The sequence below is a fragment of the Lindgomyces ingoldianus genome (genome assembly GCF_010093535.1).
Source record: "Lindgomyces ingoldianus strain ATCC 200398 unplaced genomic scaffold BDR25scaffold_10, whole genome shotgun sequence".
Classification (NCBI taxonomy): domain Eukaryota; kingdom Fungi; phylum Ascomycota; class Dothideomycetes; order Pleosporales; family Lindgomycetaceae; genus Lindgomyces; species Lindgomyces ingoldianus.
The window spans coordinates 1,026,653-1,047,751 of record NW_022985171.1 but is presented as its reverse complement, the minus strand read 5'-3'; the positions used below and the strand labels follow the sequence as shown (position 1 = coordinate 1,047,751).

Here is a 21,099-nt window from a genome sequence, read left to right as displayed (position 1 = left end):
CCCTATCCTGGAATTCGCACACCTTCTTTCCATGTTTGCGTCCAGTGATTAACTCTGAGCACGCGTCATATTTATAATACTTCAACTGGCGCTTACAATCACCATCACCATCACAACCTGTTACCCCGCCTTGTGTTCCGCTTTACTTCACGAAGCGCAGAATACGTCTGTCTGTCCCAGAACGAAGGAACCCACTGGCAGACATAGAAACTAGATAAGTACCTCCAGACTCTAAGATTGAGCTAGCGACACTCTGCCCACACCTATCTGCAACAGAATGTAGTAAAGGTATTCCTCATTCGTCGACAAAATCCCCGAATTCATTTGGAAGAGGCCAGAGAAAGGAACATAGCTGGAGAGGGTTATTAGAGCCATCTAGGGGATTGGGGGGCTGGGTATTCAGATTTTTGGATCGAGCTAGGGAGGAAGGAAAGGAGAGGATTGGGTTGGAAAGAGAACAGAAGTCTCCAGGTTGCTGGCAAGCAAAACGAATGCTCTAAGCACTGATAAAATCTACGACTAACAATTTTATCTAACTATGTGTTAAATGTCAATCCCAATGGGTGTATCTAGATAGCTGAGCTGGTGGCACGAATGGAAGGGGTATGACTAATGGTCTTCTGCGCTACGCTCGAACGCCATGCTATCTTTAAGCCGGTTCTCGAAGCTGTTTATGTGAGTTTTGTAGATATCAAGGCACGGGAAGATAGACATTGAAGCTCTTAGCAGCCGACCCCTTTAGTCTTCATTTACACATATATAGTGTAAGGATTGATCAATGCATTAGCTGCCGTCTTTACATGAAATTGACTCGATCTTCTTCCTTCCCAATCACTTCTGTTCTGCTGCGTTGACAACCCTACACCCCTTCTATTATACAGAGGAATGCGCAACAGGCTCTTCCCCTTTCCTATCCAAGGGCAAGTCCTTCGCGAGGTCTCGACCATCGTAATGCCTTCAGAACCTCAAATGGCGCCCACAAATCCTGTTTCTCTGTCGTTACAAATGACAAGCTAAAAGCATCACTGACTTTAATAAACCGACATTCAGGCATCTCCCATGTCTTCTTCAGTCTGCGCCTCCCGGCCACCATTCACAGCTTTCGGGCGACCTCTCGGTCGTTTCGTCGTCGCACTCGCACCTGCCGTCGTACTAACTGCTCTCTTTCTCTGTCCATGTCTGCCGCTCCCTGTGGATGATGGCGTCGAGGAACGCGGCTCCCCGGCCATGCTTTCGGGAAGGAACTTGCCAGTCCCGCTGGCCTCACATACGAGCGAGGAGTACAGCTCCTGTACGGCGAGCTGGCTGGCGCTTGCCTCGGGTGCGCTGCTGGCTTCCGAGAGGGAGACTTCGGATTGGGTCTCCGGAGCTATGATTTTGAGACGGTCAATGGCCAGGGTGAAGGCGCCGCAGTGTATCCGCGATATGTAGACTTTGGGGTTGGAGAGATCGAGGGCGAGGTGTTTTTGCAGGTATTTTGAGAGTGCGGCCGTGAAAGGAATTTGGGATGAGTTTGGGATGAGTTTTCCTTGAGCGAGAAATCCAGGGACATCTGTGCCGGCTATGGTGATGTCGATGTGTTTGAGGAGGTCGGTGGTTTGAGGAAAGGCCAGTTGGATGTGTAGCTTCCGGATCACATCCTGGATCTTTTGCGTGGATGTGGGGGCTCCAAGGTGGTGGAAGTAGGACTCGAGGGTCGAGGTCAGGAATGTGGACGGGAGCCTCAGCGGTGATATGTGCGCGTCGAAAGCAGTTTTGAGGTAGTTCAAGAATACTTCTCGAATCAGAGCAGGCATTTTCACGAGCAGTAGTGGCAGGGCCGTGAAGCCATCAGGAGAAGTGGTGTTTGCAGGATCACGGAGGAGGAGTGCGCTGTACGCCGACCTTTCATATCCAACCTCAACTTCGATTCCGCGAGCGCGGTCGGGGGAAACGACCTCGGAGACTTGCGAGGAATCGGGGTCGAGCACTTGACGGTGGCGGTCAATCCAGGCGTCTTCATCGCCGACGAGATTCCAATTGCACTCTTCCAATGGACCCAGATTGGGCATGGCGTCTGCAGTGGGGGCAAAGTCGACCTCGACGCCGCGAACATTGTCGCCCTTGAGCAGGTCCCTCAGGCGGCGCGCATGTGTGCGGAGGCCTCGCTCACTCAGAAGGGGGCTCTCGCCGTGGTAGAGTGGTGAGACTCGATAGAGATGGTAGCTTGTGCCGTATAGGGGATAGAGGGGGATGTCGGCCATGGCTGAGGCAGTCCAGAGCAGGAAACTGCGAGGGACAACTGCTACGTCGACGCGTGTCGTGGTTCCCAACGTAGCGCTTTCCGTTCACTTGACGATATTGATAGCAGTCTCTGATGAATACAATGGCCCGACACGTGCCCGACGCGATGGGCGCGAGTGCAGATGACGCACGCCGTGGTGTTTATTTATTTGGCGGCGGTGGTTGCGGCTCTGGGTCGGCGCACGGGCTGTACCCAAGTGCCCCGCGACGACTGGGCCTGCCCACTTGCTGGTTGGCGTGCCAAGGCCATGGAAGAGCAACGAACACTCGAGAAAAACATCGAATTTTATCGAAGCCCGACAGCTAATCAACAAACTCAAGCTCCCACCCTCGCGTTTGCTCTCCTCTTTATCTTCCTACCCTCATTCTTTCACGACTTCACGAACCTCCTCCTCCATCCCATAGATAATTGCCTCTACTTTCTGGCTCTCCCAACCCACTACCCCGCCACACCGCTGTGTCGTAAACATGTCTGTTGTGGGCATTGACCTGGGCACGCTGAACACTGTTATCGCTGTCGCAAGGAATCGAGGTGTCGACGTGGTAAGTACTTGAATTTTTTGGCTCCAAATCTGCCCTGGAACTATGCTGACCTTGGTCCCCAGATCACAAATGAAGTCTCCAACCGCGCTACTCCGTAAGCCTTGCCCTCACCGCTGGAAGCACCCAACCCCACTAACATCACATGCAGCTCTCTGGTAGGCTTCGGCCCCAAGAGCAGGTACATCGGCGAGGCCGCGAAGAACCAGGAAATCTCCAACCTCAAGAACACCGTCTCGTCCCTCACCCGCCTCGCCGGCCGCACTCTGAACGACCCCGATGTACAGCTCGAGAAGGACTTTGTGTCGGCGCCGCTCGTCGATATCAATGGCCAGGTCGGCGCCGAGGTCACGTATCTGGGGAAGAAGGAGAGGTTCACCGCCACCCAGCTGGTGGCCATGTTCCTCACCAAGATCAAATCAACCGCCTCCGCCGAGCTGAAGCTCCCCGCGTCCGACGTCGTCCTCAGCTGTCCTGTCTGGTACACTGACTCGCAAAGACGGGCTATGCTCGATGCCGCCGACATTGCCGGGCTGAAATGCTTGCGGTTAATCAACGACACTACGGCCACTGCGCTCGGCTACGGCATCACCAAGCTGGATCTTCCCGGGCCCGAGGAGAAGCCCAGGCGGGTCTGCTTCATCGACATCGGCCACAGCAACTACACGTGTGCCATCGTCGAATTCAGGAAAGGCGAGCTGGCAGTCAAATCCACGGCGTGGGATCGCCACTTTGGTGGGCGCTACTTCGACAAGGCCATGACTGACCATTTCGCCAGGGAGTTCAAGGAAAAATATAAGATTGACATCAACGAGAACCTCAAGGCCCGCTTCCGAGTCGTGGCCGGTGTCGAGAAGGTGAAGAAGATCCTCTCGGCAAACAGCGTCGCTCCCCTGAACGTTGAGTCCGTCATGAACGATGTCGACGTCCGAGGCATGCTGAAGCGCGAGGAACTGGAAGAGCTGGTCAAGCCCTTGATTGACCGTGTAACAGTACCAATCGAGCAGGCACTCGCCGAGGCGAAGCTGAAGGTGGAGGACATCGACGTCATCGAAATGGTCGGTGGCTGCACTCGTGTTCCCGCCCTGAAGACGGCCATCCAGAACTTCTTCGGCAAGTCGCTCTCCTTCACCCTCAACCAGGACGAAGCAGTCGCTCGAGGGTGCGCCTTCAGCTGTGCAATTCTGTCTCCCGTCTTCCGAGTCCGAGACTTCTCCGTCCACGACATGGTCAGCTACCCGATCGAGTTCACTTGGGAGAAGTCGGACGACATACCCGACGAAGACACCAGCTTGACGGTCTTTAACAAGGGCAACGTCATGCCTTCTACCAAGATATTAACCTTCTACCGAAAGCACGCCTTCGACCTTGAAGCCAAGTACGCCAAGCCAGAGTTGCTCCCCGGCAAGACGAACCCCTGGATCGGACGGTTCTCAGTCAAGGGAGTCAAGGAAGACTCCAAGGGTGACTTCATGATTTGCAAGCTGAAGGCACGACTCAATGTGCACGGTGTGTTGAATGTTGAGTCTGGATATTATGTCGAGGAGACGGAGGTCGAAGAACCAATCCCCGAGCCTCCAAAAGAGGAAAAGAAAGATGGTGATGTACGTTTTTCCGATTCTCCTGCTTCTTCTGTCGTTCGTGCAAGTCCCGGCGATCAGTCCGATGGCCCTCAACCCGAACCTATTGCAAAAAGACAAAAGCGTACTGATTCTGTTCCTGCGGTACATGCCACTGCATCTTTGCCTGACTCACACAAGCTAACATTTTCTAAACTACAGGCAATGGACGTTGATGCAAAAGACACCAAGGACGAGAAGCCCAAGATGCGGAAGGTTAAGAAGCAACAGAGGAAAGGCGACTTACCCCTGTCTGCAGGCACGGCGTCAATGGACCAGGCGACCAAGGATGCTGCAACCGAGAAAGAGAATCAGATGATCATGGAGGACAAGCTGGTCGCCGATACCGAGCACCAGAAGAATGAACTCGAGTCCTTCATCTACGAGCTCAAGGATAAAATCCTTGGCGTATATTCAGAGTTTGCCAGCGATGACGAGAAATCCAAACTCTCCGCCAAGCTCGAGACAATTGAGGTAAGACCTTCAAGACTCCCCCCAACTTGAATATTCTAATCCGTGTTTCTCTGTAGGACTGGCTATATGAGGACGGCGAAGATGCCACCAAAGCCCAATACATCGGCAAAATGGAAGAGATCCGCTCGGTCGCGGGTCCTATCATCCAACGCTACAACGACAAAATCGAGGAGGAGCGACAAGCAGTCCTCCAAAAGCAGCACGCTGCTGCAGCCGCAAAACAAGCCGAAATCGAGCGGAAAAAGCGAGAGGAGGAGGCTAAGAAGCAGGCGGAGGCGCCGCCGGAGAAGCCTGATGCGGAGATGCCGGATGCGGATGCGGTGAAGCCGGATGAGATTGAGGAGCCTTCTGCTTAGAGGAGTGGAGTGGGCGATGTGGAGGAGAGGAGAGTGTGAAAGTGGTTCGTCTGCGTAACTTCTGTCAGATGTCGGGGGTTGAAGTTACGCAGGCTTATGCGAAGTATGCATTTGGAGCGACAGGAGGACTGGACTCGACTGGATGAAATAGTCAGCCTTGGTTGCGCGTGTTTCTTTCTTCTGTGCAATGGTTGCTTGAAGAACTGTGGGACTATGAGTTAAATGATTCGATAGACAGTTCATAGATAAGTGTTCTTTTTTTTTTTTTGGGAGTTTGGGTTTCAAGTTTATGGTTTATGTGAGGACAGAGAGTACGCGGTACACGTAGGTTACTGAGGGCAGGTGATGGGGTTTGAAGACTTGGTGCGTACGTTTGTTGGTGAAGTGGGAGTGCTTGCTGTGCTGGTGTATGCTATGTTCTTTGCAGGCCTTGCGCCTGCTATGCCGACTTGGAAGCCTCAGTCTTCTTTATAAAAATACGTACAGTAGACGTGATGTTTGCGAGAAATAAAGAGTCCTTACAAGTAATCTTGCTGTTGTTGTTGTCGCTGTGGGGATACGTAGGACTTGTAGAATTCACTCATCGTGTCCAAAAGCACGAAAGGGTCAAGTCGTTTGTATCAAACACCTATCGCCTCTTGCCCAGCACCCCACTTCTCCTTCTCGGAGACATTCATCCATCCCCCTCCCCCCTTCTCCCAAGCTTCTCTGTCCACTAACCTATCAGTCCCTTGCCCCCAGCTCCAACCCTCACACTCTCCGGTGGCCCAAGATAACTGGCCTTCACGCCCCCGAGATCTACAACTAACCTATGCACCGTGGCCCCTGGCTCCAGCAGCCAAACACTTAACTTATGACTCCCAGCATCCACCTTCCCGACACTCGTGCTCACCACTCTGGCACCATTAACAACGCTATCGCGCCAGTCGCTCGGCATCGCGCCTAACGTGCTACTCGGTACGGGGCTTAGCGTTGTGGGTGTTGCATCATCGAGGGCGAGGGCGAGTTTGAAGGGATTGGATGGGTTGACGTTGAAACTAGGGGGCAAGTACACGGTGACTTTCGCGGAAGTCGTAGATGTGAAGGCGTGGAAGTTAAACACAGCTTTCGGCCCCGAAGCCGTTGTCTGTGTCCCCGCCTCCACAGGCAACAACGTTAGTCCCGATTCCGTGCGTCCGTAGTTTGGAATCAGACCCAGCGTCGCACCGCTAGAACCAGGAACGACCGAACTATACCCCGACATCTCCATCGCTACGGCGCCGTTGGATTCCACATACCCCTTAAACCCGTCCGGAACCGCGACATTACTAATCGGAAGATTAAGTTTCACCTCTGTGCCTGATTTCGGCGTAATTGTGATCACTACCGTACTACTTCCCGTCGGCGCAGCAGTCCAGTCCACGGATATCGTAGCGCGGATATCGGACGTACCGGACGGGTAACTAAGGGTCCCTGAGGCGGGCGTGATTCTGATATAGGCGGTGCTGGCTTTGATAGTAAAGTCTACGGACCCGGAGCCACGGGCGTAGAGGTCGATGGTGCGGTTTTCGGGGGTGTAAGGGGAGAGTGGGAGGAGGGAGGGTGCAGGGTCACCGGGTGTGGATGCCGTGCTGCCTTGGACAGAGACGCCGAGGAGGCCGGTAGAGGGTGCGGTTGTGCTGATAGTTTGGACGGAGGGCATGGAGTTGGATGAGGGGTCTTGCCTGTGTTTACAATTAGCCCGGCCGGCTTTAAAAATCTACACCTACACAAATAGCATGGAAATGGGGTAGTATGACAAGCATGCCAATATGCGAAGAAAAGAAAGTAGTCTAACCAATTGCTATAGCCAAAATGCAGCTGATCCATCATGTGATTCCACTTCCCACTCAACAACCCATGATACCTCTTCTGCACCACTCCATCCTGGGCATATGCCGCCTTGACATCGTCTGCCAGCGTATTCGCGCTCATCCTCTTCTGCGCCGAATACGCCTTATTTCTCGCTGCGTTTATATAAACGCGCTGAACAATCCCCCCGGCGAGAATCGGATGCAACACCATCTCGAAAAAAGCAATCTGTGTCGCGGCGTCAAGGGAATCATAGACGGCTTGCGCTTTGGTGAGAAGGGATTCCCATTCATGGAGCACGAGCTCTGCTTCGTCGTAGTTGGTTGTGGAGAGCATGAATGGAGACTGGTTGAGGAGTTCGTACTTTCGACGGATGATGAGTTTGCCGTAGGTGGACATGGCGTAGGCGGTGTTGGAGGCGGCTTCATCGCCGAATTCACGCGTCGCCCAGGCCTGGAGCCAGGTATCTGTGGAATCGGGAGAGGAGAATTTGGACATATCGTACGCCATGTCTAGGAAGTGAGAGATTGGAATTTCCTGATGTATTGTTAGCGTGATGCTTAACTGAAATCTACAGAATGTTACCACATAGCGTAGAACATAAGTAGAATAGATTTTTACTATAAAAACCTTGCTAGAATTAGGTAGAAGATTAATATCATTCAAATTTTTGTCTTAAATTACCCCGGTCATGGTCCACATGGATGACCAGATGGAGCAGCACTTAGGGAATAGAATGCGCCTACCAATGGTTTAAGATCACCAACATTTACGATCCAAATTTGCGAGGCGTTTTTGTGGTATGCAAGATGCATCTGCTGCCACGTTTTCGAAAGCTGGATTGAGTTGATCCACTTGTAGTTCCTTGGATCGCCGACATAGTCGAAGTGGTAGTATACTCCTGCACCACCACTCCGATTCACTTCGCTTGGGATGGGAAGGCGTTGAATGTTGCCACTGTTATCATCGCTCCAGAGAATGGTGACATCGTCCGGGATTTTCATGCCGGCTTGATAGTAACCACCAACTTCCTACAACCTGGTGAGTATTTGGAGTATTGTCAAGGAATATGACTCGAGAACTTACCTTATAAACGCACCACATCTGTGGCACTCCAGCCAAGTCCGAGACGCCTAATCCACTCTTCAAAATTGACTGCTGATACTCAATCACTGACACTAGATTCTTCGAATCGAGCGTTGGTGAAGAGGTGTCGCCGTCCCCTCTCATGCCCATTGTCCATAAGGTCTCCCAATTCTTCGCTCGCGCAACGCCATCCTGCATATACTTCTTCAAATTGCTCTCGTTGCTCTTCCAGTCCCATGGCTTCACCTTTTCTTTATCCGCCCTTGCCATTGGCTCCGTATGACTCGTGCCCATAACCACGCCAAACTCGTCAGCTAGAGGTCCATTTTTGGCATCATCGACGTAAAATCTAGAATCCCACATTGTAGGCCAAAAGTAGTTGGCTCGAAGACGAAGGAGAAGTTCGAAGACCTTGGCATGGAACCTGGAGTCATATTTTCCATAGTTTGCCTTGACCCAATTTGTGAGCGCCGGCTGTTCATCGTTCAAGAAAATCCCACGATACTTGACCGACGGTGGCCCTTGAACCTTCTTGGTGTTTAGTGCATAGATGGCGGTTTTCTTCTTTGGAGGCACATCAGCCCACCAATACCACGGCGAGACACCAATTTGCTCGGAGATGTCGTAGAGCGCGTAGATAGTGCCTCTCTTGTCACTACCTGCAAGGACTAATGCTGATGATATGCCCTCAGCGGGATTGGAGATGAGCTGGGATGTGAAAGATTCCCATTTCCCCTTGATTCTTGAAACATCAAGCTTTCCTGCCGAGACTAGACCGTCGATGAGAGGCGATTTTCCAAGTGTACCTGCGATGATTGCAGGAGTGTCGGAGAGTCCGCTTGTTCCGGTTGCGACTTTCCCTTTGGTTCCAGTCACTAATCCAAAGTCATTGGCAAGGTCATTGCCAGCACGGGTAACTCCAGCCCAATCTTTCCCATCAATAACAATCGTAGGTGCAGATCCAGTTGCTGCTAATTTCAACCCCCCTTCGATCTCTGAAAACGTAAGGCTGGCAGGCTGACCGATAGCCAATGTACTGGTGACCCAGACAAGGAACGACAGGAGGACTGTTAGAAGCTTCATGATGGTGAGTTATGGTTCACAGCTGCTGCACGCAGTCTGCAGTAACGAACATACATGCCTTATTCTAAAACGATGTATGGAAATGTGAAGCCAACATATTCCCCCAATAGATCAATTCGCGATGCGAACTCAATATCAGAGACCAAGGCTAATCTGGGGAGGAACGGATGCCAGCCAGATTCCACTGATACAATTGGTTAGATGCCGACTGGTGGTGCTGGCAAATCTGCCACATTCTTGCCAACAGAAGCAATAAATTCTGGAAGCATGCGAAAAGCCTATTGGAGGAAAATCTATCTCGCGATTCGCGCCTGTGACACAAATGGTCCAAGAAGCGAAATGTTGGATTCATATCCTGCAGGAGAAGAGGCAGTCCAATCTAAAAGGATTGTGGCTGGAAATACCTTCGTGGCTATTGCGGTACGAAACGGATGTGGGACTGCGGGTTTAGGATGAAGGAAAGCCATGAAGCGAATTGTGGGGTGTGGAGGTTAATCTATCCGGGAGAGGTGACGCACGCGATAGTCTATGCTAGGCTGTTATCCTGAGACAAGACATATTTAATCTGCCTCACCACCGCAAAGACACATATAAGCGGATAGCGAAGGACGACTGGACGTTGCTGTGGTTTGGGAGGACGAAGTGGGACAAAAGTTTGAGGGGTAAGGTGTGGCTTCGATATGCGCTAACCATCTTCGTCGATCTGATCCCATAAGGGATGATGGGCGAATAAACAGAATATGCGAATGGGAGAATAAATATTTGAATCTATCTACAAACAATCCTAGCTAATACAATTCATCTCTAGCTGTCCGATGCATATCGTAATGGGTTACTCAAGAAAGAAATCCCGCCGATCCACACGTGCCCCATTCCGGTTGGCAACCGTACGCTAAATTACAATAGTCAGTCCCGCTTCCACACCATCCATAATCACTGCAACATTGCCCATAAGTCGAGCCAGCGCACGAGATCCCATTGCCGCATTTTCCATCCCGACTAACAGGTACTGTTGGGGTTGGTCTTGCGGAACTGGAAGATGAACGTGGTGTAGGTGTCGGCGTCGGCGTTGGCGTCGGCGTTGGCGTCGGCGTAGGGGTTGAAGAAGGCGGAGTACGTGTGGACGACGAGGATGGACTTGGTGTAGGGGTTGGCGATGAAGATGGAGGAACTGGAATCGAAGATGAAGACGAGCGTGGGGTAGGAGTAGCTGACGGTGAGGACGACATCGAAGATATTACTCCACCACCGCAGGCGCCAAATGTCCCTTGACAGCCTGTCCCACAATATTCATCTGAATTTCCGCACCAGTAATATTGCGAACAGCATCGGCCGAAGCCCGATCCAGCGCATGTAGTACTGTTGCCGCACATGCCGTTTGTAGTAATGACAAGTCCTCCTGGTGGCATGGATGGTGTTGCCGACGGGGTGGCAGAACTGGAGGATGGAGTGATTACCACTGATGAAGATGAAGATGATTGGATGACTACCACAGACGAGGATGACGATGATGATGACGGTATTGGCGAAGAAGATGGAGTCGGGGTCGGGGTCGGGGTCGGGGTTGGAGTTGGAGTTGGGGTTGGGGTTGGGGTTGAAGAGGATGACGAAGGTGGAGGTGCTGGGCCACATCTGCCAAACCCAGGCTGGCATCCAGCAAGCTCAGAGCAAAAGTCGCTCCCATCTCCACACCAGCCGAAGGTTGAGCAGCACAAACTATTCTCACACTTTCGATTGTTGCCGTCGGCTCCACATCGGCCAGGGTCGGCTTGCCGTAGGGTCAAATTTGCTGGCGCCCTCGGTTCGATATTTGTTTCGCAAATCGGTTCATTAGGCCCATCAACATAGCGCCTTGACTCTGTCCGAGGCATGGGATGAGAGTTACCCATAAGGTACTTGGCCGCTAGGATTCTATTAGTAGAGCATGATGCGCCAGAGAAGCTCAGCAGTAGCACTGCGCTGACGTATGTCCACCTCATTGTTGACGGGGCGGAAGAGACACTATACAGAAGGAAAGGATGAGAAAAGGACCGGACTTGGGTTGAAAGCAATGACGCACTCCTAGCACTTTTAAAGGCGGGGCAAGAGCTGAATTTAAGAAAGCACGGAGAGATAACCCAAACTACCCAAGAACTATGCAGCCGCAGAGGACGCGTGCTTGTGGAACGTTCGTGGGGCTCCACGAGCCAAGTCTAATATTCATCCTGAGCCGGGAAAATGAGACTTCCTCAGCCGGGTATATGATGATTCTCTGCAGGAACTGGATTCCTTGGAAGGTGTCATGATTTTGGGTTATTGGTGATATATTGTCGCTGAGGGGACGCGGCGAAAGGAAATGGGGAATGTATATATAGGGTGCCGTATCTACCGATAGATTGCCGAGTCCCGATAAGAAGCTAGGCATGAAGAAATATCAGCCTGTGTCTGGTTCGCCTTTAGCCCGGTGGTGACAGCGGAGGGCCATTCCGTTCGGCGATTAATTTTTTTTTTTTTTTTACAAAATGGTGGGTTTTCAAGAGTTCCGAACTCGTCAAAGAGCATATATTGGCGGCTTTAGAAGCTTGGAATATGCTGGAAACGACCGGAGCAGATAGCAAAGTTCAATTCAACCGGAAGTCATCGGGATAAGTAGCGAACCATTATGTAGCAGAAGAAACAGATCTGTCTTGGTCGACTTGGCCTCCATCTTTGTTTCGCATGGGGTCTTAGGATCTTGGATTGTCAGGTACGTTTTCCTCCACGTGGAGCCCTTCTGCTGGATGCGTAATCTGTTCATCCGCACTTTCCAAAGAGGTATTCAAGGTGAAGTGAGAACCATATCGGTGGGCCTATGAAGAAGTGTGAGTCGATATGCGAGGTATCATCTTCCGAGTTATACGCAGGCTGAGATGGAGTGATCTTTCAATCCCATCTATCCGCTCGGTACGGCAGATTCACGGCACTTACTCCTTGCCTGGGGTCTTGGTGCGGTTTCACAGCCATCAGTCCCCAGTACGATCAAACTAACTCTTCCAAACCGAGTGCATTCCATATAGCTATCGCTCTTAGAAAAGGGGTATCCGACGCCACCGGCTTGGAGGACGCTCATAAAGTAGCCAATCGTGGTCCAGCCTTATCCAGCCATACTGATTGGAGATATGGGGGCTCTCCATCACGCGCCTTCCACAGGATAGATGATGCACGGGGTGGTGAAGTGAAGGTCAAATCGAGGTTCACTGTTGAATAACGATTGGAATTTACAACGCGGGAGGGTGCGCTAGATGGCACCCTGGTTAGCGCGCTATCACGTGCACAGACTCTCACAATTTGACTGGATAGCTTGTAGGCTTAGAAATCTCCTCAAAGTGAAGAGAACTAGTTAATTGGGTTAAAGTTTTCTGCTGCATGATTTGTAGCTGGAGGCACTACAGGGATTACCACAGTACATTTATCTATCCAAAAACGCGCCAAGCACGAAAAGGCTCAATGCAGATTAGCATATTATAGCTATGCCTTCAATCCCTCCATCAAAGCACTTTCCTCCCTCTTCCCGACAGCTTGGAACATCTGTCCCTTACCACCAACGTCCAGACCCTTCTCGGCCCGCTCATACGCCTCATCCGATCGATCCAGCAAAATCCCTAATTCCTTCTCCGATAAAAGATGCACTCCACCATCCCCTTCCACATCAAACTTCTCGCCATCTGACCTTCGCAATAGCTTCTGTAATTCTTCCACTTCCTGTTCCTTCTCCAATTGCTTCCCTCTTCCTCTATCATTCCGCACGCCACCTTTCCTAATGACGAGTTTCTCCAAGCGGCGTTTCGCTTCCGCTGACTCAAGAAGTTTTTGTTCTACTGTGTTGCGAGTAGCAAAGCGGTAAACAATGACATTCCGCGTTTGGCCAATGCGATGGGCACGATCCATCGCCTGGAGATCCTGTTGAGGATTCCAGTCTGAATCGAAAAGAATGACGGTGTCTGCTGCAGCGAGATTGATGCCTTGACCTCCGGCGCGAGTAGAGAGTAAGAAGACATTTGTTGCGTCCTTGGAAGTCGGTGGGTTATTGAAGGCTCGGATTTGAGACTGTCGATCGACTTGCGCGACAGAGCCATCAATCCGTGCATGTGACCATGAGCGGAGGGTTAGGTATTGGCTGAGTAGGTCCAGGGTTGTTGTGAACTGGGAAAAAATGAGGACTTTGTGGCCCCTGTTTAGGAGTTCTGGAAGCAACGAGTCTAACAAGAGCATCTTGCCAGATGTAGTGACAAGAGTCTCATCAGGTTCTGTTTCTGAAGCAAACGTCTCGGTTCCAGACGTTTCAGCGGTGATGAATGGGTTGAAGAAGTTGTAAGGCGAATTGCAGCAAAGTCGAAGCTGCATGATTGGATTCCCTAGCTTCTTTTGCAAAAGCTGGCGTTTCGCGATCTCGAATGTCGCCACACGGATTCGCTCTTCCTCCGCTTCTGAGTCCATATCTTCCTCATATTCACCGGCCTCGCTTTCTTGGGTTTCAAGCTCTGCAAAATACTTCTGGTCACTGAGCTCTTCGTAATTCCTTCTCGGTCGTCCGCGTCCTCGCCGCGATGCAACAGAAACAGGGGTAGCTTCTCGAGAGGTCTTCGCGCTTTTATTAGGGGTATGTGTACCAGAGAGATCCTTGCGCTTCCGACTTCCATTGTTGCTCCGGGTGCTTAGAGGAGTTGTACTCCCACTAGCAGTACCCAAACTAAGCCTTTCGACAGCCTTCTCTTCAAGGTATGCTCGACTTGTGCCATCGAGAATTGCCTGATACAACTCTCGTTGCATTGGTGTGAGAGGCGCAATGAGAACGTACTCTCTCTTCTTTGGCATCAAGCTCTCTACATCGGTCTTGACTCTCCGCAATAAGAAAGGTTTGAGTACTGCATGCAATGATTTGACAAGATATTGTTGTCGTTCTTCGGAGAGCAACTGCTCATAGCTAGCCTTGTCTTTTAGACCAGAAAAGTCGAACCAGCTCTCAAAAGTGGATAACTTGTCGAAAACAGTCGGTAACAGGAAGTGGAGCAGAGACCAAAGCTCTGCAAGGTTGTTCTGAAGAGGAGTCCCGGTGATCAGGAGACGGTTCGCTGACTGGTAGGATTGCAATTCTCGAATGAGTCGACAGTCAAGGTTCTTGATTCGGTGCCCTTCGTCGATGATGATGAATTGCCAACCAAATCCCGTGAGATATTTTCGGTCGTTCATACAGATTTCGTAGCTTGTCACGACCACAGGAAATAGGTCAGTCCCCGGATTCTTCAACTTTGTCCGGCGTATTTTGGCTCGCTCCGTTTTGTCCCCGTGATATAACACGACGGGAATGCTTGGAGTCCACTTCCTGAACTCTTCAACCCAGTTGCTGGTAGTGCTGAGTGGTGCAGCAATAAGAAACGGCCCATATGACTTCTTCTCCCATAGATGTGCGATTAGTGCGATGGTCTGAATTGTTTTGCCCAAGCCCATCTCATCAGCTAAGATGCCGTTTATTCCGTTTTCATAGAGGGAGAGCAACCACTCAAGCCCTTCTAATTGGTAGGATCGCATTGTGCCTCCAGTTACAAGCTTAGGCTGACGCGCAGACTTCAAGTCCTGGAATCCGATGCCTCCCGTTTTGACTTTATCGTTGTCGGCCTCCTCCTTTAGCGCATCAGCTACGCTCGATTGACCGGTTCTTGCCTGTATTTCTTCTTTCTTGAAGAAATCTGATATCTTTCCTCCCCTCGCTTCCCTCTTCTTTAGTTGGCTGCGAGCTTTTTTCTGCGTTGTGACCCTGCTCTGGGCTTGGGAAGTAGATTCGCCACTGTTCGCGGCAGATGCGCGCGTAGCGCGTCGTTGTGATTCGACTGCGACCTGATCCGCATTCTTCTCACGCTTCGAGGATTGGCCGTGCGTCTTCTCGTCTTGCACTCTCTCTTCGTCTTCTTGGCGTTGCATTTGCGCGAGCATTACTGTTGCATATAGCTGGAGGTTGGCACTTTAGCATGTGTCACATTCCTTCATATACAGGTTTCAAATATCATTTGGTAGGGCGAGAAGGAACCTGAGATGACGCACCTTGCTCTTATTCATCAAAAACTCTAATTGCTGAAATTTCTTGTCGAGGATCTCCTTCCCGCTGTTCATGTCGTCTTGCCTCTCCTGCTCCATTTCCGCGTCGCGTTTCGCGTCTTCTCTTTCGCGCTGCAGACGCATCTTCTCCTCTTCCTCCTGCATCGCTTTGGACACGCCTCCGTTGATGTCCTCCATATTAGCTGGTGGCGGCGAAGAAGCGGGGGTGGACTTTTGTGAGCCGCTGTCTGCGCCGGTGACGGACGAAGATGGCATTTTTATAAGGAGAGGGGGAAAACGAGACGAAGAGAAGAAAATGCAACTCCGTGGATGGTTTAAGGATGACTGGAAAACGCTGTTCAGGGTGAAAGGACGAGTGAAGAATGACAAACCGCGCTAAAGGAGTCAATCACGTCATTAGCGCAGCGCGTCAGGGATTCGCGTGATCACAACACAAGAATACTTGGGATGCCAAGGCCTCTATTCTTCCCAACATCCTCTTTTCCTATTTGCCTAACTATTCCTTTTACTTATTTCTAAATCACGTAGTAGGAAATCAATATTTTCACGTGTCCAATGTAGCCCGACGTCTCCAGATCGTACTAAGACGAGCTCGATCCTTCTACTACTTGGCCTAAATTGAACCTCACAAGGACTGCTCCCGCATCGATCTTAGGGCCCACCTTCATCGAGTTGTATAGAATTGTTTCTTTGGCGGCTGCAGGCACGTGCAGGAACTCTTTTCAGCGTCGATAGACATGGAATCCAGACAGAATGCCTTAGCCTTTTACGTTCGATGTAACTTTTCCTCGCTCAGTCTAATTTCAACCTCATGAAGGAGGTTCCTTCAATCGGATTGTCATAGTATTTCTCGACCTCCTCGAATCCAAATGCCTTATACATCTTCCTCGCCGGCACCATACTTGGCAGCGTATCCAACACCATCTCCTTGTACCCCATAGTCTTCGCCCTCTCAAGTACAGCTTCCAGCAACTTCCTTCCCGCTCCAAGTCCTCTCACCTCGGGAACGATGTAAAGGCGTTTGAGTTCGCAGGTATGAGGTGGGGAGAACGGACGTAGAGCTACGCAGCCGATGGGTTCTTGTGCTGTGGATACTTCCGAGGAAGAGTCTACGGAAATCACACGAGCAATGAGCAGAACGCCACCATTATCGGGTGTATATTTTCCGGGAAGAGAAGAGAGCTCATGGGAGAAGTTTTGGAAGGTAAGGTCGATCTCCAAGGAATCTGCGTACGCCGTAAAGAGATTCATGATAACGAATCGGTCATCCGGGAACTCCGCTGAAGAAATGACGACTTCCGGCTTCGTGGTCTTTTTCATCGCTCTTGATTAATCAAGGAGAGTTGTGCTGGAGAGGCTGTACGTGTACCAGTACGTCTCCGGCACTATCCGCCAGTATCCATTTATACCTTGCCTGCCGCCCCCGATTTCGGACGCCTAAGCAGCAATCTCGAAACTCTTACCTCCATCATAAAACATAGAAACGAAAGTTTTATTTTCCACGTTACCAGGAAGCACCTATCCTTGCGCAGCTTCCATCAAGAACGAACCTCTTCCACCCCACTCTTCCATGGCCCCTTTCATGGACAGTTTGCACAAACCTTCAGCTTAATTGTCATTCCAAAATCGTCACAAATCATGAGCAACTGCACATTTGTAGGAATGGGCACGCTCGGTTCCGCCGCTATTTACTCCACTTAGTTGAAATGTGACAGTCGCTAGTCCGACCTCCGCGAAACTTAGCCTCTCATCTGTGTAAGGTTTTAGGGGGGCTTAGTCCCAGGCTGAGACTCGTAGGCAATGTCCTAGGAATTAGGACCACGTGTGCCGGTCGCGGAGAGGGTGAATATACGGCGCAAGGTTACGGGTGGGGGGAGAAGTCAGAAAAGGTATCCAGGATAAATATAGCAAGATCCGAGTTATCGTAGACAGTCAGTGTTGCACCTATACTGCCAAGAACTGCTATCGTCGGGCCGTCGTAGATATAGTTTGGCGTCGAGGACGGCTCGATGTCAGGGAGCACGCCATCCGGAAGCAAGGGCAATCTTTTGGAAAACGACGCTTTATTTTGAGATGTCTTGGGGTACTATGCCTTTTAGTGATTGGGCAATTTGCTCACCTCTTCGAACTATGATGGTTACCTTTGTATCGCAGGGACCGACTTGAAAGTCTTACTGTAAGGTTTTTGCTGAAGCAGCAAGCAGTACATCCCGTCGCCAAACCCGGATATGCGATGCTTGAGAGCACGGTAGCTAAGAGGAATATTTTCATGATTGCGGCGTTCCCCAAACCGCAAGGGCGAAGAAGAAATTCGGAATCTGACAAGCTGGTAAAAAGAATGCCTATCGTCCACCATCGCTCTTTATAATCCCCAAGCCTCACCATCACTATCGGAGTAGCATTCGTTTGAGAAGTCCGGCTGAAGCCATATTCCTCTCCCCGGAGTCCTCTTTGTGACCGTACCCACATACAACGTTCTATATGGCTTTCGCGGACCCTCCCCTCAACCCGCCTCGATCGCAGCTATATATCGCTATACTATTGAAGCCATATCACCCAAGAGAATCGCATGAATACCATCTCCTGCCCATAGAAATCCTCCATGCCATTTCTTCACTCGTCTCATCACACATGACTTAGCAGACTGCGGGCCAGAGCCGCTTCCTTTGCAGTCGTAAACAACCAGTCCTTTAAGCTCCACTTTATTGCCCATCTGTGCAGGATCCACGGAAATTCTTTACTACTGGACCAGATTTCACTCCGACCCCATACGCCGAGCAGTTAAGGCAAGTGCAAGAACTGGATCTGTGCATCTCACACAACGCATGTGTAAGTTACACAACCTTTTGTTAAAAACCACCTAGCCACCCTTGGACTAAGAGCAGGAAAATTCCGTTAAAGTCGATCTCGAACTATCGCTTTTGACTTTTGCAGATTTTATTTAGTGTTTAACGTGCTGGGAGCTTTCGGAATGGAATGAGCGGTCACTGAGTGCCATTCTAGTTTAGAAGTGAGAATTTAACTATGCGTGAAGGACAGCCTCTCGAGGATGTATTAGGAAATTTTGAATTATAGAGGTTAGGGAAGGGATCAATACTTGGAAGAAGTCATAATGGCAGAGAAGCATATTGACTTATCAAGTCCCGCTTCCACTAGATGCTCGCAGGGGGCTACTACTTTCCATGGCATAATCCAATAAATTATCCCAAAACGCGGAACCTATTGCTAAATTAAGGAGGAATTTATCTATTAGATCGCTTTCTAGAATCAGTGAGAGTGTCAAAAGGGTGCGAAAGTCTATACTGAATCATTCTGTCATGTTCCGTGTTAAGGGACAGGATACAAACCATCGAAATGGGCAGGCTATGATGTTGTATATGGCGTGCGACTGATTAAAGACTCCACGCCTCCTGCCTTGGTATGATATGTCCGAAACAGACCGGTCTTTTAGGTCAATCGCGTACCTACCAACACACTTCCTCACTTGGGTGCACGATCATCTTGTGCCCAACTTCGACTCAAGTGTCTACTACTTTAAACAGGACATACACCAGTATTAATCACCACGTATCAGCCTTCGCCACACGACCACCACCTTAGACCTTCTCCCCTATCTCATCCTTTCCCCTTTGATTCAACTGCACAACGACATCCCTGCCCAACAAATGGTCAATATTCGGCGCCCAGAACGAACAAACAATCCCAACCCCACAGAACGCAATTGTGCTCAGGAAAACTGTGCTATACGCACTAGCATTCGCCTCTTTATACGCTCTAACCCCGGCTGCTTGTATTGCGGGTGTGAGCCCTGCGACAGCGGACCATGCGGCAGGGGTACCGAGTGTGAGTGCGGAGATGAATGAGGGAACACTGGATGCGGGGAGACCGGCAGAAATGAGAGAGGGAGGAACTTTTGCGGGGATGGTTTTTGCAAGGCGGTTGGAGAGGATGACAGTGTAGACACTGATACGATTGTTAAAATGTGAGCCTATTTGGGGTAGGAATTTGAGAGCTTACGTTGAGCAGATTGTTGAAATGAAGGATCGCGCTGACCCTGCGATGCCAGTTGCTGTTCCAATTTCACGCTGATCCGTGATACAGATAGTAGCGATCGTGGAATTGAGAATCTCGTTCCAGCCAATGAAAGCCGCAGCGAGGAAGACAAAGACGGCTGCTCGGACGGGGGTGTCTGGTGTTGAGGCCGCCATCGCTGCGATTCTCGTTAGCATGCTCGAAAGTTACAGAAACCTGTTACTCTCTTACCTGCGAGGAAGACGCTGCCAAGAATAAAAACAACTGGAATCTGGAAATTCGTTTTCCTCTTGAAGAATGCTCCGACGAATTCCCCAAACAGAATTCCGCTGTTGGAAACACACGATACCCACCCTGCCCACATAACGCTATGACCACCTGAGTAGAGAACTGCGACCATACTAGGCCAAATTATAGCGAGTGCGTAATACACAGCGGCACCCAGAGCCCAAAGAAGAACGGTAATATTCCAAGGCATGTTCTTAAAGAGCCTCATTGGTAGGAGTGGCTCCTTCAAAGGTGCAAAAGCCTCGTAGAAGCAGAATCCGACAAGGCACAAGAAACCGACGACGATGGTGGCAATCACATGGGCTGAGTTCCAAGGATGTATTGCGCCGCCCCAAGAGATGCCCATGAGGAAAAGGAGGAGACCCATAGCGAAGAGGACTGTCCCAACGTAGTCGAAGTCTTTCATGAATTGCGTCTTACGGCCTTTCCCGTGTTTCATGGCGAAGGTTGGGGGGTGGTAGAAGAAGTACCATGCTAGAGTGGTCGCGCCGTTGAGGGCGATGAGGAGGTAGAAGATGCTGTCATATGGTGAGCAAGGTGAACAAGAGGGCTACTGAGATTTTTGGCTCTTACCCCCTCCAGCCTACTCTTGTCTGGAAGATGAAGGAATATGCGATTGCAGGGGCGAACCCACTGGATGGAATTGCCCATGCAAATCTGCCGATATCAGTTGGTTTTGTCTACGATGGTTGGTGAAGGTTCGTACACCCATGCTTGAGCTAAGAATCGATATGTAGTAGGCACAAGCTCCCCAACAGCAACTTCAACGACGTTAGCTAGGGCGATAGCAGTGTATCGATAGTGCTGATAACTTACATGCGTAAGACAATTGTGATGCAGCACCAAGTCCGATAAGCGTCTCTCCAGCAATCAGTGTAGGAATATTAGGCGCAACAGCTGCAACAATACACCCGATTGTTGCTAAAGCATTGCCGCCAATGAAGAACCAACGACGACCTGTATCAATGAGCTTCATAATAAACACGAGAAGTGGGATAATGTACCGAACAAATCACTCAATCTCCCGACAAGCATTAGTCCCACGGAGTTTGTTAGAAGATAGCTGAGAGCCACCCAGCTCAGGTTGGGATCCGGCCCAATATCCGCGTTGATGAATGAGAGAACTGGGGCCGCGAGACCGAAGCCTCCAACTCCGCATCCGAAACTAGCCCCAATGGCAAACACTAGCAAATCATCAGTTTGGCAGAACCAATTGTGAATGAGACAGAAGCGTACTGGAGCCTAGAAAATTCGCACTAGTGAAGTAACCCTTCGGTAGCTCAGATTCAGCCACTGTGAAGTCTCTCCCTTTGACATCCTCTTCATAATCTTGGCGGTTTTTCCCTTGGTCGGATGCAGTCTCTAGATGGGAGATGGTATCAACCTGAGCATCGCTTTTGGGGCTTGTCATGCTGACAGCGGTACCAATGCGTCCC

General features: G+C 50.5%; 6 protein-coding genes across 6 annotated transcripts; 1 reads left to right on the top strand and 5 right to left on the bottom strand.

Moving 5' to 3' along the window:
* Window positions 1–748: 748 nt before the first annotated feature.
* BDR25DRAFT_302471 (uncharacterized protein) lies at window positions 749–2,423 on the bottom strand. The gene has a single exon (XM_033689801.1). It carries the CDS (start codon window positions 2,241–2,243, stop codon window positions 1,047–1,049), a length of 1,197 nt encoding a protein of 398 aa, XP_033549710.1. The 5' UTR covers window positions 2,244–2,423; the 3' UTR covers window positions 749–1,046.
* Window positions 2,424–2,751: 328 nt separating this feature from the next.
* BDR25DRAFT_312750 (heat shock protein Hsp88) lies at window positions 2,752–5,272 on the top strand (the record flags this gene model as incomplete). The annotated part of the gene is made up of 4 exons (XM_033691322.1): window positions 2,752–2,826; window positions 2,889–2,920; window positions 2,975–4,916; window positions 4,973–5,272. The coding sequence occupies 4 exons, from the start codon at window positions 2,752–2,754 to the stop codon at window positions 5,270–5,272; spliced, it is 2,349 nt and encodes a 782-aa protein (XP_033549709.1).
* Window positions 5,273–5,987: 715 nt separating this feature from the next.
* BDR25DRAFT_341669 (uncharacterized protein) lies at window positions 5,988–9,271 on the bottom strand (the record flags this gene model as incomplete). The annotated part of the gene is made up of 4 exons (XM_033693628.1): window positions 5,988–6,975; window positions 7,089–7,639; window positions 7,849–8,133; window positions 8,189–9,271. 4 exons carry the CDS (start codon window positions 9,269–9,271, stop codon window positions 5,988–5,990), a joined length of 2,907 nt encoding a protein of 968 aa, XP_033549708.1.
* Window positions 9,272–12,757: 3,486 nt separating this feature from the next.
* Window positions 12,758–15,520, bottom strand: BDR25DRAFT_341667 (SNF2 family helicase/ATPase-like protein PasG; the record flags this gene model as incomplete). The annotated part of the gene is made up of 2 exons (XM_033693627.1): window positions 12,758–15,235; window positions 15,329–15,520. 2 exons carry the CDS (start codon window positions 15,518–15,520, stop codon window positions 12,758–12,760), a joined length of 2,670 nt encoding a protein of 889 aa, XP_033549707.1.
* A 607-nt stretch (window positions 15,521–16,127) lies between these two features.
* BDR25DRAFT_11979 (acyl-CoA N-acyltransferase) lies at window positions 16,128–16,764 on the bottom strand. Its single transcript, XM_033683681.1, has one exon. It carries the CDS (start codon window positions 16,661–16,663, stop codon window positions 16,136–16,138), a length of 528 nt encoding a protein of 175 aa, XP_033549706.1. The 5' UTR covers window positions 16,664–16,764; the 3' UTR covers window positions 16,128–16,135.
* Window positions 16,765–18,939: 2,175 nt separating this feature from the next.
* Window positions 18,940–21,074, bottom strand: BDR25DRAFT_283420 (MFS general substrate transporter; the record flags this gene model as incomplete). Its single annotated transcript, XM_033688047.1, has 8 exons — window positions 18,940–19,306; window positions 19,361–19,553; window positions 19,607–20,181; window positions 20,237–20,320; window positions 20,370–20,424; window positions 20,480–20,620; window positions 20,668–20,847; window positions 20,900–21,074. The coding sequence occupies 8 exons, from the start codon at window positions 21,072–21,074 to the stop codon at window positions 18,940–18,942; spliced, it is 1,770 nt and encodes a 589-aa protein (XP_033549705.1).
* Window positions 21,075–21,099: the final 25 nt, after the last annotated feature.